The sequence below is a fragment of the Mobula birostris genome, chromosome 2 (genome assembly GCF_030028105.1).
Source record: "Mobula birostris isolate sMobBir1 chromosome 2, sMobBir1.hap1, whole genome shotgun sequence".
In the NCBI taxonomy this organism is placed as follows: Eukaryota; Metazoa; Chordata; class Chondrichthyes; order Myliobatiformes; family Myliobatidae; genus Mobula; species Mobula birostris.
In genome coordinates, this window is record NC_092371.1 from 83,906,438 (window position 1) to 83,920,928 (window position 14,491).

At 40.3% G+C, this 14,491-nt stretch overlaps 1 protein-coding gene across 1 annotated transcript in view; it reads left to right on the top strand.

The window, feature by feature from the left end:
- Window positions 1–14,491, top strand: part of LOC140188153 (arf-GAP with SH3 domain, ANK repeat and PH domain-containing protein 1-like) — a 185,484-nt gene that overhangs the window by 124,363 nt on the left and 46,630 nt on the right. The window contains exons 12-14 of the mRNA XM_072244143.1: window positions 4,184–4,271; window positions 8,948–8,996; window positions 13,781–13,944. Coding sequence (XP_072100244.1) covers window positions 4,184–4,271; window positions 8,948–8,996; window positions 13,781–13,944 — 301 coding nt within the window. The remainder of the gene's footprint in view (window positions 1–4,183; window positions 4,272–8,947; window positions 8,997–13,780; window positions 13,945–14,491) is intronic.

Sequence of the window (14,491 nt, forward strand, 5' to 3'; positions counted from 1 at the left end):
AGTGCATAACCATACGCTTTCCAACATTGTATTTCATTTGCCACTTCTTTGCCCATTCTCCCAATCTATCCAAGTCTCCCTGCAGACTCTCTGTTTCCTCAACACTACCTATCTTTGTATCATCAGCAAACTTAGCCACAAAGCCACTTATTCCATAATCCAAATCGTTGATGTACACGTAAAAAGAAGTGACCCCAACACAGACCCCTGTGGAACACCACTGGTAAATGGCAGCCAACCAGAATAGGGTCCCTTTATTCCCACTCTCTGTTTCCTGCCAATCAGCCAACGCTGTATTCACGTATGTAACTTTCCCGTAATTCCATGGGCTCTTATTAAGCAGCCTCATCTGTGGCACCTTGTCCAAGGCCTTCTGAAAATCCAAATATACAACATCCACTGCATCTCCCTTGTCTAGCTTACTTGTACATTTCCTCAAAAAATTGCAATAGGTTTGTCAGGCAGGATTTTCCTTTAAGGAAACCATGCTGAGTTCTGCCTATCTTGTCATATGCCTCCAGGTACTTCGTAACCTCATCCTTGACAATCGACTCCAACAACTTCCCAACTACCGATGTCAAGCTAACAGGTCTATAATTTCCTTTTTGCTTCCTTGCCCCCTTCTTAAATAGCGGAGTGACATTTGCAATCTTCCGGTCCTCCGGAACCATGCCAGACTCTATTGACTTTTAAAAGATCATTGCTAATGCCTCCACAATCTCCACAGCTACTTCTTTCGGAACACGCGGGTGCATTCCATCTGGTCCAGGAGATTTACCTACCTTTAGACTATTCAGCTTCCTGAGTATTTTCTCCGTCGTAATTGTGACTGCGCACACTTCTCTTCCCTGACACCCTTGAGTGTCCGGTATACTGCTGATGTCTTCCTCAGTGAAGACTGGTGCAAAATACTCGTTCAGTTCCTCTGCCATCTCCTTATATCCCATTACAATTTCTCCAGCATCATTTTCTATCGGTCCTATATCTACTCTCACCTGTCTTTTACTCTTTATATACTTGAAAAAGCTTTTAGTATCCTCTTTGATATTATTTGCTAGCTTCCTTTCATAGTTAATCTTTTCCTTCTTAACGACCTTCTTAGTTTCCTTTTGTAAGCTTTTAAAATTTTCCCAGTCCTCTGTCTTCCCACTAATTTTTGCTTCCTTGTATGCCCTCTCCTTTGTTTTATCTTTGGCTTTGACTTCTCTTGTCAGCCACGGTTGCATCCTTTTTCCATGCGAAAATTTCTTCTTTTTTGGAATATATCTGTCTTGCACCTTCCTCACTTCTCGCATAAACTCCAGCCACTGCTGCTCTGCCGTCCTTCCCGCTAGTGTCCCTTTCCAGTCAACTCTGGCTAGTTCCTGTCTCATGCCACTGTAATTTCCTTTACTCCACTGAAATACCGACACATCGGATTTCGGCTTCTCTTTCTCAAACTTCAGAGCGAACTCAATTATGTTATGATCACTGTCCCCCAAGGGTTCCTTCACCTCAATCTCTCTAACACAACACCCAATCCAGTACAGCTGATCCCCTAGTGGGCTCAACAACAAGCTGTTCTGAAAAACCATCTCGCAGACATTCTACAAATTCTCTCTCTTGAGATCCAGTGCCGACCTGATTTTCCCGATCCACTCGTTTGTTAAAATCCCCCACAATTATCATAACACTGCCCTTCTGACAAGCCTTTTATATTTCCTGTGTAATTTGTATTCCACATCACTACGGCTGTTTGGAGGCCTGTATATAACTGCCGTCAGGGTCCTTTTACCCCTGCGATTTCTTAGCTCAACCCATAAAGATTCTGCACCTTCCAATCCTATGTCACCTCTTTCTAATGATTTAATATCATTTCTTACCAATAAAGCCACAGCACTCCCTCTGCCTACCTCCCTATCCTTTCAATACACCGTGTATCCTTGGACGTTCAGCTCCCAGAGACATGCATCCTTTAGCTTCGTCTCAGTGATGGCTGCCTGGCAATCTGTAGCTGTACGACAAGATCGTCCACCTTATTTCTTATGCTGCGTGCATTTAAGTATAACACCTTAAGACCAGTATTTGGTAATTTTTGCTTTGATTGCACTGCAACTTTATTGCACTACAACTCTTCCCAATGGCTGCAAATTTGCCCCATCACCTGCCTGTCCTTCCTGACATCTTTACTGATCACTATCTTAGATTTATTTCTGTTTTCCCCCTCCTCCGCTCTATCATTCCAGTTCCCATCCCCCTGCCAAATTATTTTAAACCCTCCCTAACAGCTCTATTAAACCTTCCCGCCAGGATACTAATCCCCTTCGGGTTCAGGTGTAACCTGTCCTTTTTGAACAGGTCATACTTCCCCCAGAAGAGATCCCAATGTTTCAAGAATCTGAAGCCCTACCCTCTGCACCAGTCTCTCAGTCATGCATTCATCTGCCTGATCCTACTGTTCTTGCCCTCGCTAGCACATGGCACTGGTAGAAATCCCGAGATTACGACCCTGGAGGCCCTGCTTCTCAGCTTCCTTCCTAACTCCCAGAAATCTCTCTTCAGAACCTCCTCCCTTTTCCTCTCTATGTCAAAGCTTATCTGCTTTGTTCTTGCATTAAAATAGACAGATCTCAAACCATCAGTCTGAGCATAACCCTTATCTATCATCTGCGTATCCTCCCTCTTACACTGTCTACAAGCTTTCTCGATTTGTGAGCCAATCGCCCCTTCCTCCGTCTCTTCAGTTCGGTTCCCAACCCCTGCGATTCTGGTTTAAATTCATAGATATGTGAGTAAATTAGTATTTTCATTACTCCAATTTCCAGTACACATGTAAAACTAAAACTGTCCCTATAGTCATGTGAATTTAGTTGAAGTAGATCAGTGTCTTACTGTGAAGTCGCTGTTGATAATTATGAATAATTATTCTTTACTCTCTTCTGTCAAAAACTGTTTGGATGATAATATTTGGTTTGGGGCAAAATCACAGTAAATACATAACCATTAAAACTAGAAATGTAGGGTAGATAAGAGTAGCTTTGTTCTTTAACCTCACGTATCTATTGTATAACCCTAACCAAATCAAATTAAGAATACTTTACTCAACCCTAACTATAACTCTTCCACTTGCAATGACAACAGGTCTATAGTACTGTGCAAAAGTCTTCGGCACATATATATAGCTAGTGTATATTGGTTAAATATGAATGTGGTTGGTAGAAAGGAATAAGAGTACATTAGCTTTGTATTAGCTCAATAGTATTGAGTGTTATTTGCTAACTGGAAAGCCATAATATACAGTATTGTGCAAAAGTCTTAGGTACTTTAGCTACATAGATGTGTCCAAGACTTTTGCACAGTAATGTATATCTTATTGTACATCCTACATCCTTGGTGTACAATAATGCATAGCTTTTGAACTAGCAAATATATATTGTGATTATACTTTTATAATTTATATTTTGTTTCTTAGAATTTATTTTATTATTACATTCAGTGGCCACCATATGAGGTACAGGAAGTAGGTTTGTGATCTTCTGCTGCTGTAACCCATCCACTTCAAGGTTCGATGTGTCGTGCAGTCGGAGATGCTCTTCTGCACACCACTGTTGTAACATGTGGTTATTTGAGTTAGTGTCACCTTTCTGTGCCTGAATCTGTCAGGCTATTCTCCTCTGGCCTCTCTCAGCAAGAGAGTTTTCACCCACAGAACTGCCGCTCACTGAATGTTATTTTTAATTCTCCTACCATTCTCTGTAAACTCTAGAGACTATTATGCATGAAAATCCTTGAAGGTCAGGAGTTTTGAGATCCTCAAACCACCCCATTTAGCACCAGCAATCATTCCACAATCAAAGTCGCTTAGATCACATTTCTTAAGCATTCTGATGTTTGGGCTGAACAACAACTGAACCTTTTGACCATGTCTGTATGATTTTATGCATTGAGCTACTGCCACATGATTGGCTGATTAGATATTTGCATTAACAGGCAGGTGAACCTAATAAAGTGGCCACTGAATTCATATTTGTTGATAATTTTGATTTTATTTTTTAAAAGTTATATACAAGTTATAATTTTATGATCCATGTTGTGTTCAGTAATAAGCAACTGGTTAAAATGTTTTCTCTGGTTTTGTATTTTGCTGATGAAAGAGAAGAATGCATCATCTTAAACTCCTTTCATTAATTTCCCTTTCACCCAGCCAAATCGACAGCCAGCGAAGCTCAACCTCCTGACATGTCAAGTGAAGCCGAGTTTAGAAGATAAAAAATGTTTTGACCTCATTTCACGTATGATTGATTATTTCAATTTTTTGTCCCTTGTTGAATGTTTGGTTATTTTGTCATCATCACTCTATGAATTATGTTGATTAATATAACTTATTTGTGATTAGCAGCTGGTTTATAGTTTACAGTACTGGGGTTTCTACATACAGGAGTACTCTATAATGATACCCTTCTGGAGTAGTGTTCTCAGTCATTATTTTTCTTGTTGGATTCACTGCCCAGAGTTAAAATCAAATAACTTGTTTGCCACAATAATCAGGGAGATGGATATTTCATTGCCATATCTGTGAACTTGAGATACTTGATTCTGCATACTAATTTCAAGAAGCATGTTTACTAGGTGTTATTAATGCCATTGTTTGCAAAAATAAAGGATTTCTCCTTTTTTTTAAAAAAAAAAGCAGGTGGTCATATCATGGAATACTCAGTTGTAAATGCAAAAGCAAGGATGTAATGTTGGAACATTATAAAACACTGGAGAGGATTCAGTTGAAGTGTTGTGAACAGTTTTGGGTCACTTATAGAAGAAGGGATGTGCTAAGATTGGAGTGTGTTCAAAGAAGGGTCATGAAAATGATTCTGGGATTGAAAGGCTTATCATATGAAGAGCATTTGATGGCTCTGGGCCTGTACTCACTGGAATTCACAAGAATGAGGGGTGACCTCAATGAAACTAATCAAATGTTGAAAGGCCTCAATAGAGTGGATGTGGAGAGGATGTTTGTTAAGGTGGGGGGCTCTAAGACCAGAAGACACAGCCTCAGAATAGAGGGGCATCCTTTTAGAATAGAGATGAGAAAGAATTTATTTAGCCAGACAGTGGGGAATCTGGATTTTGTTGCCACAGGCAGCTGTGGAGGTCAAGTCATTGGGTATATTTAAGGCAGAGGTTGATAGGTTCTTGATTAGTTGGGGAATGAAGGGATATGGGGAGAAAGCATAGATTGGGGCTAAGACAAAAATTGGATCAGCCATGATGAAATGGCGGAGCAGACTCAATGGGCCAAATGGCTTTATTCTGCTCCTATATGTTATGGTCTAAATGGACATTCAGTAATTTAACATAGAGCACATCATTTTCAAAGAGAGATAACTTAACTTTGAAATATAGTGGTGTGGTAATTTGGCACATTTTTTCCATTCTCAAGATTCAAAATTGTTTAATGTAATTTCCTGTCACAGGTTTAAGGAGAATAAAATAATTGTTTTTCTGGATCTGATGCAGCACAATTAAAGATAAAGAACACAGTAGTACTAATAAAAGCGCACACAATAAATATAAATACAGTACATAAGATAGCTTATATACATTGATTGTATATCCATAAAGTAATGCTATGCTGTATATAAAGTGACTGACGGGAAATATTAAAGTAGTGGTGGAGTTCGTGGGTGGTGTTGATCAGTCTTACTGCTTGGGGAAAGTAACTAGTTTTGAGTCTGGTGGTCCTGACATGGATGCCTCTTAACCTCCTCTCTGATGGGAGTGGGGAAAACAGTCCATGAGCAGGGTGTATGGGATCCTTCATTATGTTACTGGCCCTTTCCTGGCACCTTTCTGTATATATGTCCTTGATAGCAGGTAGGCTGGTGCCAGTGATACTTTGGGCAGTTTTGAGCTTTCCTTGTCATGGCAGTGCAGTTTCTGTACCAAGCAGTGATGCAAATTTTTTAGGATACTCGCTTTTAAGCATCTGTAGAATGAGATGAGTATGGATGTTTAAAGTCCAGCTGTCTCCAGTCTCCTCAGAAAGTAGAAGCATTGGTGACCTTTCTTGACTGTGTAGGATATGTTCTGGAACCATGACAGGTTGTGTGTGACGTGCACTCCCAGGAGTTTGAAACTGCTTGCAGTTTCCACTGCTATATCACCAATGTAAAGGTCGGTGTGAGTGATATGAGTTCTGCTGAAGTTGATAACCATCTCCTTTATCTTGTTAACGTTACAGAAGACGTTATTTGCCTGGCGCCAGGCATCAAGCTCTTCCACCTCCTGTCTGCAGGCCAGTTTTGGTAATGAGCCCCACCATTGTCATGTCTTCAGCAAACTTAACAATGTAACTATTGATAGCTCAGGTGTTTGGCCATGCATTCATGTGTGAGCAGAGCAATGGGCTCAGCATACAGACCTGGGGGATATCCATGTTGAGGATGATGGGGAGGTAGATGCAGTTGTACATCCTGACTATCTGAGGTCTGTTGGTTAGGAAGGCCAACACCCAGTTGTGCAGTGGTGTATTTAGACCGGGGAGGAGGGGTTCGGTCACCAAGGTCTGTAGGACAATGGTGTTGAGTGCCAAATTGAAATCTAGAAACAGAATTTTGACATAAACAACCACTCTGCTGGAAAAATAAGATAGGTTGGGTGGAAGAGTGCAAAATTCAAGTTTCTTGTGTGTAAACATCACCAATAGCTTGTTCTGGTGCATCCACATAGATACTATAGATAAGAAAGCACGCCAGCGCCTTTACTTCCTTAGAAGGTTAAGGAAATACGGTGCATTGGCCGTCATCAACCGTGCGATTGAGTTCAAGAGCCGAGAGGTAATGTTGCAGCTATATAGGACCCTGGTCAGACCCTATTTGGAGTACTGTGCTCAGTTCTGGTCACCTCACTACAGGAAGGATGTGGAAGCTATAGAAATGGTGCAGAGGAGATTTACAAAGATGTTGCCTGGATTGGTGAGCATGCCTTATGAGAATAGGTTGAGTGAACTTGGCCTTTTCTCCTTGGAGCATCGGAGGATGAGAGGTGACCTGACAGAGGTGTATAAGATGATGAGAGGCATTGAATGTGTGGATAGTCAGAGGCTTTTTTCCAAGGCTGAAATGACTAACATGAGAAGGCACAGTTTTAAGGTATTTGGAATTAGGTACAGAGGAGATGTCAGCTGTAAGTTTCTTATGCAGAGAGTGGTGAGTGTGTGGAATGGGCTGCCAGCGACGGTGGTGGAGGCGGATACAATAGGATTTTTTAAGAGACTTCTGGATAGGTACATAGCGTTTCAAAAAATAGAGAACTATAGGTAACGGAAGGTAATTTCTAAAGTAAGTACATGTTTGATCCAGCATTGTGGGCCGAAGGGCCTGTATTGTGTTGTAGGTTTTCTGTGTTTCTATGAAATTTAACATGCAGTTAAGCTCAATTTAATTGAACCCCACTGATTTTTGTAGATGCACCTTTGAAAGCATCCTATCTGGATCTATCACAGCTTGATATCATAGCTGTTCTGTTCAAGACCACAAGAAATTCCAGAGTTGTGAACTCAGCCCAGTCAATCACAAAAACAAACTTCCCCTCCGTGGACTCTGTCTACACTTCTCAATGCCTCAGTAAAGCAGTCATCATAATCTCACCCCAGATCTGCATACTCTTTGCCAAGCTCAAGGACAGTTTCTATCCCACTGTTATAATACTCTTAAATGAGTCTCTTGTACGTTGAACTCTTGACATCACAATCTACCTCATTACGGCCATTGCACTTTATAGTCTACTTGTACTGTACTTTCTCAAGAACTGTAACCATAACACTATATACTGCATTCTTTTACTGCTTTCCCCATGTACTTCCTTAAAGTACATGTGTTTTATTTTAAATGATCTGTATGGATGGCACACAAATCTATTGTTTTCACTGTATCTCAGTGCATGTGACAATATACTAATGCTAATCCTTCCCAGTGAATATCTTCTGAATCCTCTCAATGCAATCCATCCTACACTGTGAATTTGAATTGAATTGAATTGACTTTATTTCTTACATCCTTCATATACATGAGGAGTAAAAAATCTTTCCATTACGTCTCCATCTAAATGTGTAATGTGCAATCATAGTAATTTATAATAAATAGAACAGTCAATGTAACATAGAATACACTTAAATCAGCATGAGTTAATTAGTCTGATGGCCTGGTGGAAGGAACTATCCTGGAGCCTGTTGTCCTGGCTTTTATGCTACGGTACCGTTTCCCGAATGGTAGCTGCCGGAATAGATTGTAGTTGGAGGGACTCGAGTCCCCAATGATCGTACAAGCCCTTTTAACACACCTGTCTTTGTAAATGTCCTGAATAGTGGGAAGTTCACATCTACAGATGCGCTGGGCTGTCCGTACCACTCTCTGCAGAGTCCTGCGATTAAGGGAGGTACAGTACCCACACCAGCCAATCAGGATGCTCTCAATTGTGCCCCTGTAGAAAGTTGTGGTGAATGGAACTGTAGCCTATTGAATGTTTTATAATGTTGCATCTTAACCTCCCTGCACCTACGTGCATTCCTGCATGTTAAAGGTTCTGTGCAGATACAAGCCATTGAAATAAGCAAATCTGTTGTAGAAAGTTCTGAACCCATTTTCTCACTTGTGTCCCCCAACCAAGTGAATAGCAAATCATTATTATGCAACACTTGAATCCTGCTGAAGGGTCTCAGCCCGAAATGTCGATATTTTATTACTTACCATAAATGCTACCTGACCTGCTGAGTTTCTCCATCATTTTGTGTGTGTTACTCTGGATTTCCAGCATCTGCAGAATTTCTGGTGTCTATCATTATAATGCAAGTTGGAATTATGTGTTCTTGATTTTATTCTGCTTGAGATCTAATATATGGCTATAGATTTGAAGGAGAATGAATTCCATGATATAATTGTTATATCTTACTCAGTTTTCCTTTTGCTTTTAGATAACCGCACTTATCATTTCCTGGCAGATGATGAGCTGGACTGTATGGCGTAAGTAGAGAGCTGAGCAGTTATGCATTAACAGATGCGGATAACAAATTGTTGAGAGTGTTAGAAAGTTCTCAGTCTGAAGAGACAAATGATTTCATAATCTGAGAGTCTGGCTAAACATATCTTTATAAACTGATCTGTAGTTCATAAAAATTTAACATTTGGTACTGCTTGCACAGTGTTTAAATGACCCATAACAATTCAGCTTGTAGTCATTGTTGCTGCCAACATGTTCATGGAGGAAGGAATGGTAATTGCAGCCCTGCAGAAGGTTAAGGAACACCTTTGTCTTTTTGAATTAGTTGTAACTTATCCAGAGGGCACAGCATCGGAATAGATGGACATCCATTTAGAACAGAGATGAGGATGAATTTCTTTAGTCAGAGGGTGGTGAATCTGAGGAATTCGTTGCCAAGTGAAGTGGCAACTGTGAAGGCCAAATCATTGGCTGTATTTAAAGCAGAGGTTGATAGGTTCACGATTAGTAAAGACATCAAAGGTTATGGGAAAAAGGCAGGAGAATGGGTTTGAACAGGAAAATAAATCAGCCATGATCAAATGGTGAAGAAGAATTTGTGGGCCAAATAGCCTATTTCTTTTCCTATTTTTTATGGTCTTACATAGAATGGACTCAAACGGGACAGTTTGTCCGTAGAAGAGCTAGAGAGCATTACATGGATGAGAGTCTGCAGCCAACAGTGAAACGCAGCAGAGGTTCCCTGCAAGTTTGGGGCTGCATTTCTGCAAATGGAGTTGGTGATCTGGTCAGAATTAATGAAATCCTCAATGCTGAGAAGTACAGCAGATTCTCATCCATCATGCAAGGCGTCTGATTGGTCCCAACTGCATTCTGCAGCAGGACAAAGACTCCATACAGATCGCCAAGATTATAAAGAACTGTTTTCAGTGAAAATAAGAACAAGGATTTCTGCAACAGATGGTATAGGCTCCACAGAGCCCTGACCTCAACATCATCGAGGCTGGAGAGACAGAAGTAAGCGAGATAGCCAAAGTCTGCAGAAGAAGTATAGCAAGCTCTCCAAGATGCTTGCAACAACCTACCAGCCGAATTACTTATAAAGCTGTGCAACAGTGTGTCTAAAATGCACTTTTAAAGGCAAGGGGTGGTCACACCAAATATGATATGATTTAGATTTTTACTGTTTACTGCTCGTTATAGTTTTTTTTTATATTTACAGGCTTCTCATTTCATTATTTTTGAAAGCATCTTCGGTTAACAGCATTCTTTTATATGTGCCTAAGACTCTTGCATAGTACTGTATATTGGGGAAATCATTAATCATTCAGCTTGAGCAAAGTCATCAACCAAAGTCATATTATGGGTCTGTGATAACTGATCTTAGTTAGCTTGGATAACTTCACTCACCACAACTCTGAACTGGTTTCACAACCTATGGACTCACTTTCAAGGATTCTACAACTCGTTCTCAATTTTATTTATTTATTATTTGCTTTTTATAATAAATTTTGTGGGCAGTTTTTCATTAATTCTATGCAGTTCTCTGCTGCACTGTGAATGCCTACAAGACAATGAATCTCAAGGTAGTATATGGTTACATGTACACTCAGTGGCCACTTTATTAGGTACACCTGTACACCTGCATGTTAATGCAACATCTAATCAGCCAATCATGTGGCAGCAACTCGATGCTTAAAAGCATTCAGAGATGGTCAAGATGTTCAGATGTTGTTCAGACCAAACATCAGAATGGGGAAGAAATGTGATGGAAGTGACTTTGGCCATGGAATGATTATTGGTGACAGGCGGGATGGTTTGAGTATCTCAGAAACTGCTGATCTTCTAGGATTTTTACACACAACAGTCTCTAGAGTTCACACAGAATGGTGTGAAAAACAAAAGAACATCCAGTGACCAACAGTTCTGTGGGCAAAAATACATTGATAATGAGAGAAGTCAGAGGAGAATGATCAGACTGGTTCAAGCTGGCAGGCAACAGTAACTCAAATAACCGTAAGTTACAATAGTGGTCCTGCTTGGTGGCACAATAATATCAGCGCCGGACTCCGGAGCGAAGGTTCCCAAGTTCAAATCCAAGTCGGGTTGGCGTCGAGCTAGCAACTCGGCCTCGTAAAAAAAAAACAAGAATAGCTTGCTATGGAAACACCCTCATGACGGTGCCCTGATAACTCCACTGCTGAGTTAAGAGCTATTCTTCTTCTACAATAGTTGTGTGCAGAAAAGCATCTCTAAATGCACAACCTGTTGAACCTTGAAGTGAATGGGTTACAGCAGGAAAAGACCACGAAAATATGCTCAGTGGTCACTTTATTAGAAACCTCCTGTACCTGTCAGGGCATCAAAAATTATGGGGAAAAGGCAGAAGATAGGGTTGAATGGATAATAAATGACGGAATGGCAGAGCAGACTTCATGGGCTGAATGGCCTAATTCTGCCCCTATGTCTAATGTTCTTATGCCATGCTCAATTAAATACGATCTTCATAATTAGAATAGCTACTTTACTCTCTACTCTGATATTCTTCTGTTGTATGTATCTGGATCAAAGCTGAAGGAATTGAATCAAATGGGTTTTGCTAATGAGCACTGGTGAGAGTTTTATTAGTGAGTGTCAGTAACACATGTACTTCCAGTGTCACTTCCCCGTCTTTTAGCTGTCACACTCAGTCTTAACTACATATAGTAATGATCATCATCTCCTGTTTTGATGCAGCAAGAAAGCTGCTGCTTGCAAATTAGCAACCTTTTATACTCCAGTAAATAACTGATAACACTGTCAATAGGAAAGAAACTCAACCAGAGTTATGACACTGTCATTTGTCTCACACATAGAATTCTCCAAATTTGCAATCAGATACTACCATCTGTAAGTATGTTATTAAAATTTGATCTCTCATCTTACATCTCCTAGATCTACGTATACTTTTTTTTTAAAACTTTATAATTATTATATATATGGTTTTGTACAGCGTAGTGTGGGCTGGACAGTAGTGTAGCATTTAGCGTAACACTTTACAGTGCCTGTGATTAGCAATCAGGGTTCAATTCATGTTGCTGTTTGTAAAGAATTTATATGTTCCCCATGACCGCGTGGGTTTCCACAGGTTTCCTACCACATCCTAAAGATGGGTTAGCGTTAGTAAGTTGTGGGCTTGCTATGTTGGCATAGGAAGCGTGGTGACACTTGTGGACTGCCTCAAGTATATCCTCAGACTATGTTGATCAATGACACAAAGAACACGTTTCTCTGTATGTTTCAATGTGCATGTGACAAATAAAGCTAATCTCTTTAACCTGTATCATTATGTAATAACTTTTATCAGGATCAAATTCCTTCTGCTTTTTCTCTGCCCACCTTTTAATTGATCAGCAGGGAAGTTAAGCAGGGCAGTGGCAGATTACTTTAATTCTCTGAGGTGAAGCATTTTGAGAGATCTAATAAGGGTAGATAGACTCAATAATCACTTTATTAGGTTCAGGAGTGGAACCTGGTGTGGTCTTCTGCTGCTGTTGCCCATCCACGCGCACCACTATTGTAACGCGTGGTTATTTGAGTTATTATCACCTTCCTGTCAGTTTAAATCAGTCTGGCCAATCTCCTTTACCTCTCTCATTAACAAGGCATTTTCACCCACAGAACTTACACTCACTGGATTTTTTTTTTTGTTTTTCACACCATTCTCTGTAAACTCTAGAGACTGTTGTACGTCAAAATCCCAGGAGATCAGCAATTTCTAAGATATTTAAACCACCCTGTCTGGCACCAACTATCATTCCATGATCAAAGTCATTTGCATCACATTTCTTCCCCATTCTGACGTTTGGTCTGAACAACAACTGAACCTCTTGACCATATCTGCATGCTGGTGTCACATACCCCGTGACGAGAATAAAGAGCCAGCAGAGATGGAAAACACTTTGGAGTCCAGTATTGCTATTAACTAGTAATATTCATTAGTAAATACGCAATACAGTAATATAAATGTAGATAAATCAAACAGGTTAGCAATGACTATATATATAAGTAAGTATATCAGTAAGTGTAGAAATATATGTATGAAAAACCAAGCTTCTTTAAGCCTAGGGGTAAAAAGATACAGTCTTATGATGATGAGTAAAGTTCAGTTCAGTTCAGTTCGTGGTATTTAGTTGAGTAGAGATGGAGAGAGAGGGAGAGATTTGAGTCTTCAGGTGAGCTGACACCGTTGATCTTCTCATTGTCCTTTGAAATCCTTTAAAAGTCACCAACTGTGACTTCAACAATGGGGACCGGTTTTCTGTGGTGGAGCTATCACCCAGGCGAGGGTGGGCACATGGACAACTCTCCACCAGTCAACCCCTTTCCTTTTCACTACAAGAGCGACTGATCAATCTGCATGATCAATCCTCCAAAAACCCACTTTTTCTGCGGACAAACCAAGCTCATTCAGTATCCAAAACATGTGCCTGAGGTCTATCATCTGACCTCCTATTTTATCTTCCCATGCTGAGCATCAACTGTCACTCAAATAACTCCTCCTTCCTCTCTCTGTGTAAGAAATGCACAAGCAGGTGATTGTCCTTGAGGAGTATCAACACCCTGTGAACAGTCTTCATCTCTCCCTCTCTTTTCAAAAGCACAGTTCATAGAGGTAATTCAGCATCCCGTCATATTGGTTAGATATTTGCGTTAATGAGCAGATATACATGTGTTACCTCATAAAGTGGCCGCAAAAAGTATCTGCTGTGCGTGATAGGGCTCTAGAAATGAACTTAATATATTATTACCCTTCATTTTAATCAAGGTGGATTTCTGTTTTAACAAACTGCAAGCAAGAAGCTCTAAATATGGCTTTCCATGAAGAGCACAATAGTGCGGAGAGTAGTATTGAAGACCTAACCAAAGCCATCATTGAAGATATCCAGCATATGCCTGGGAATAGCGAGTGCTGTGATTGTGGAGCACTAGGTAAGACAATAGGGTGAATGAAATGGCTCCAAATTAAGAACGTAAAGTGACAGATATTCAGCAGGTCAAGCACCGTTTTTGGAGAGAAAACCAGTTAATGTTTCAGGCTGGTGAACTTTCATCAGAACTCTCAAACTGTGCTTTAGAAATAAGGGCATAATATGAGGAAGTCCTAAATTTAATGGATGTTTACCAACCTTTCACCTCGTGTTCTCCTCCAGGTCAAAACAGTGTAACTCATGCCTAGAGCTTTTGGGATTATTTTGGGCCGCAGTATTCCAGTAAATTTCGCTCACCCCTGTTGAATTTAGGGAAGTGGTGAACTTGCCAATGGTACACCATCTTGTGCATTACTGAAATAAAACCTGCTTAATTCAGCCCTGTGTTTTTATAGAAATGTTAAATACTTTAAAAAATTGTCTTAGAAAAGGCATTCCCAACCTTTTTTATGCCATGGACCAATACCATAAAACAAGAGGTCTGTGGATCCCTGGTTGGCAATCCCTGTCTTAGAAGATGCACAACAGTGTTTATTCAACAAAATTAG